The 4,180-nt window shown below is 49.5% G+C and overlaps 1 protein-coding gene across 1 annotated transcript; it reads right to left on the reverse strand.

Moving 5' to 3' along the window:
- Window positions 1-742: 742 nt before the first annotated feature.
- Window positions 743-3,922, reverse strand: LOC123032069 (histone H3-like). The gene is made up of 2 exons (XM_044447693.1): window positions 3,545-3,922; window positions 743-1,204 (listed from the first exon to the last, which is right to left on the reverse strand). The coding sequence occupies exons 1-2, from the start codon at window positions 3,851-3,853 to the stop codon at window positions 743-745; spliced, it is 771 nt and encodes a 256-aa protein (XP_044303628.1). The 5' UTR covers window positions 3,854-3,922.
- Between the last annotated feature and the right edge of the window lie 258 nt (window positions 3,923-4,180).

Consider the following 4,180-nt stretch of genomic DNA (forward strand, 5'->3'; position numbering starts at 1 on the left):
AAGCCTAAGACCCCCAAGGCCAAGGTGGCCAAGCCTAAGAAGGCTGCGCCAAAAAAGAAGTGAAGAGGCTTTCGTGGAGACTCTTTAGTTTTGATCCCAAAGGCTCTTTTAAGAGCCACCCACAATTTCACTGAAAAAGCTGATTTCCTCCTTTGCCTGCCTGTCTTGTGCATTGGATTTCTGGTGTTGCTGAAATGATTCAGGCAGTGGTATTAAGAAACAAGGGATCCCAATGTACTAGGTTTGAGCTGTGCGGCTTACCACGGAAGGTTTTTTTTTGGGGGGGGTGTAGTCTTAAACCCATCACCCAGCATTCAAGATTCCACTGAACAGTGTGGAAGTACAAGACAAGAAAGACATAGTGAAATGTCTTCAAGTATCAATCGTTAAATTGAACAGGAAAAGTAGACAAGGGATGGAGCTACGATCGCGTCTCTCTACTTCCGGGAGGTTCCTGGAGTCTGATAGGAGTTTCTGCGATAAGTGGAGTAACTTCGTCATTTTCGCTTGACTTAAATAGGAATCCAAGCAACACAAGCTTTTTAACCATTGCTGTTATATTCCCAACCAACACCCCGCAGTTCCTTATCTCGGATCTTGGGCACTGCCTGGTTAGAAATGCTACAGAGCGGGGTAAATATACAATACACCATAAGGTGGTCAATTCAAGCTCTTCTATCTGAGGAAGTTGGTGGCTCTGAAAAGAGCCTTTGGGTTTTCAAAAGTGCGCAGAGCGAAGGTTTTACGCTCTCTCCCCCCGGATGCGCCTGGCGAGCTGGATGTCCTTGGGCATGATGGTGACTCGCTTCGCGTGGATGGCGCACAGGTTGGTGTCCTCGAAGAGCCCCACCAGGTACGCCTCGCTCGCCTCCTGCAGCGCCATCACGGCCGAGCTCTGGAAGCGGAGGTCCGTCTTGAAGTCCTGCGCGATCTCGCGCACCAGCCGCTGGAAGGGCAGCTTGCGGATCAGCAGCTCCGTCGACTTCTGGTAGCGCCGGATCTCGCGCAGCGCCACCGTGCCCGGGCGGTAGCGGTGCGGCTTCTTCACGCCCCCGGTGGCCGGCGCGCTCTTCCGCGCAGCCTTGGTGGCCAGCTGCTTGCGCGGAGCTTTCCCGCCCGTCGACTTGCGCGCCGTCTGCTTCGTCCGAGCCATGTCGCGAGGAGTCCCTATGAAGAGCCGAGGACAATGAGGCTGGCGGCCGGGCTGGTGGACATTTATAGCCCTCCCTCCTCGCCCCATTGGCTGGTCGTGCCCTCCCGGCCGTTAACCAGGTTTGAATTTCCCGGGCTCTGCCGCGATTGGGCCACTGACGGCTAAACTTTCCGATTCGTCCCCTCTTTTCCCATGCCCGGTCTTTGTTCTCTGGGTTACTTAATGCCGCGCCTTCCTCCTCGCGCGTTTACATTTCAACATAAAGCTACGCTAAGTGTATCGCCACCCCACAACGTGATGCAGGCACGGGCACGAAAAGGTTTAGTTTGTTCTGCAGCGAAACGGTGTTTAGAGAACGAGGCGGTTTTCTCGCTCTGCGATGGAAAAGGCTTTGCCGTATTCGCGTTTTGCTTTTCGGGAGATGCGCATGCAGTGAAATCCTGACGATTATCAGAACTAAGCGCCCAGTTGGAGTGGATGCCCCCCGCCCTCGGTATAGCTGCCACTTCCTGCACACTTTCCTCAGAGTAAGGGGACGCGCTGGGACTTTATTACAGCGAGCCTGCACCGCAGTTGTCCTGTGAGTACGAGAACCTGGGACAAGCCCAGATGGGAGCGGGGGGGGGCGGGGGGCAATCGGCTCCCCGGAAGACAATTCAATTGTATCTCGTGCGTGAGATTGCAGCTCTCACGAGGGCGGCGCGATGCAACCTGGAGGCGCATTGCTCTGATTGAATATCGTCGGGATTTCACTTCGTGCACGTGGCCTGCAAGGCAGAACAATGGGAAGCCTTTTCCTTCACAGAGCGCGGGGCTGCCCTTTTCCTCCCGGGCCTGCCTGGCCTCGGCGACTTCAGCATCGTGATCCCGGAGCCTGGACAAGCTGGGCATCAGCCGCCCAAGTCACGGTGTCCGCCATCTTCAGCGTCTGTGAAGGCTGCCCCACTTCTGAATGTAAAGAGCCCGTGTTTAACTATTAAAGCCCGTTCCTAAAAGCAAGAAGTATTTTCATCCCACTGTGGCGTGAGTTATTTCCCCTGCACAAAATTGCCAGAATAGATTAAATAAGCGCAAACGGTACGGAGAAAGAACGCCCTCCCGGAAGCGGCAGCTTACTATACCTCTGCGCGAGAAAGCAGCCGATCTTGCCAATTTTAAATCCCTGTCTGTGAACCATGTTTCAGAAGGACTGGTGTTAGTATGTCGCAGTGAAACCAACTCTTGTTGCGCCACCAAGACATACGAAACTGTTTTTTCCGCTCAGCGAATTGCAGTGCAAATTAATCCGAAGCACGGGCTGCATCTCCCAGCCTGACTCAGCGCAGCTCGGAGCTGGAAACATTTCTTCAGTGAGTGTAATAGTGCAGATGGGAACAGAATTCATGGGTGAAAGAGATGCTTGGATTGCAACGCCCAATAATCCTTATTTTTGGACATAATAGCAGATGCAGTGAAATCCATGTAGGATAAGGACAGCAAAAGAAATAAGATGTTCGGTTTACTACCAAGAACATTATTTTAAAATATTTTACATACATGGATTAGACTCTGCACAATTAAGACTGCAATACTTACTCACCTGAAAGTAAATGTCATTTAATTCAATGGGACTTCTAAATGAACATACACAGGCATGCAATCGTTAAGGTTGCTATTTGATGCATGTTTCCCCGGGAGTAGATCTCATCATATACAGTGGGACATATTTTCGAACAAAGACAAGTCAGCTATGTATAATTAGCCATTTCACATTTTAAAATTTTGCTACTCTTGTGTTTTCCTCTGAATTTTTCTAAATGATCCTGCCAATTCCCTCCAAAGGGAAGGTTGGTCTTGAGACATTGCCCATGTAGACGTTCTGACTTTAACCAAGTTAACCCTTTGTATGTTTATAAGACATAAATCTTACAGCTCCCACCATTGCTGGCTGGTATAAGCGGTCTTTTTCTAGTTGAAACATACTTATCAGCCTACTGCCCTTCAGATGGGTCGAATACAATTAAGTGGACTGACTCCCCAGCCAGTATGACCACTGGGAGAACACCAGGGCAGAGAGAATGCCAAAGCATGCAGTTTTAAGTGTCATATTTTCATTACTGGGAAGACAGCAAATGTATTTAAGTACCAAGTAATTTTCCATAAGCAAAATATTCAAGACTTATCATGTATTGTACATATTCCACCCTTATTTTTCTTACATGTTTTGTTGCATACAAGGAATTCTTTCTATTCAGACTACACACTGATGCCTCAACACACGGAACAAAGAAATAGCTGCTGCAGTATACACTGCACGACACACTGCATAGGACACAGCCCTTTCCTTGCCAGTGTAGGTGGCCCTGAAAAGGGCCTTTGGGTTGTTGGTCAGAAGCGGAGCTTTTTGCTTTAGCCCCCGAAGCCGTAGAGGGTGCGGCCCTGGCGCTTCAGTGCATAAACGACGTCCATGGCAGTCACGGTCTTGCGCTTGGCGTGCTCCGTGTAGGTCACGGCGTCGCGAATAACATTCTCCAGAAAAACCTTTAACACGCCCCGGGTCTCCTCATAGATCAAGCCTGAAATGCGCTTGACTCCTCCGCGACGGGCCAAACGGCGAATAGCCGGCTTGGTAATTCCTTGGATGTTATCACGAAGAACCTTGCGGTGCCTTTTAGCGCCGCCTTTCCCCAAACCTTTACCGCCCTTTCCACGGCCAGACATCTTCCCTTCAATGTACAGGCGTCCCCTGCGCGCGAGAAAGAAATAACTACGAGGCAGTTGTCACTAGGCTTATATGCCATGCGGTCCGACCAGAATGAGAACTTAGGGAGGAGGAGAAAATATTTCGTTCCCTTACCTGGTAGTCTGACCAATGAACGAGCAATATGCAGTTTAAACTGACCAATAAATATTCAGACTGAGCAATTTCATTTTGGAGCCTATTCTATTTAGCACGCCTTTTACTCTAATTGTCTCTATTAGAAATATTTGGGTTCATCGAAACAAGACGAGCATTTTAACAAAGCTGCCAATTATTTATTTTAAAAC

The sequence above is a fragment of the Varanus komodoensis genome, unplaced genomic scaffold, assembly GCF_004798865.1.
Source record: "Varanus komodoensis strain SLA01 unplaced genomic scaffold, ASM479886v1 scaffold53, whole genome shotgun sequence".
Classification (NCBI taxonomy): domain Eukaryota; kingdom Metazoa; phylum Chordata; class Lepidosauria; order Squamata; family Varanidae; genus Varanus; species Varanus komodoensis.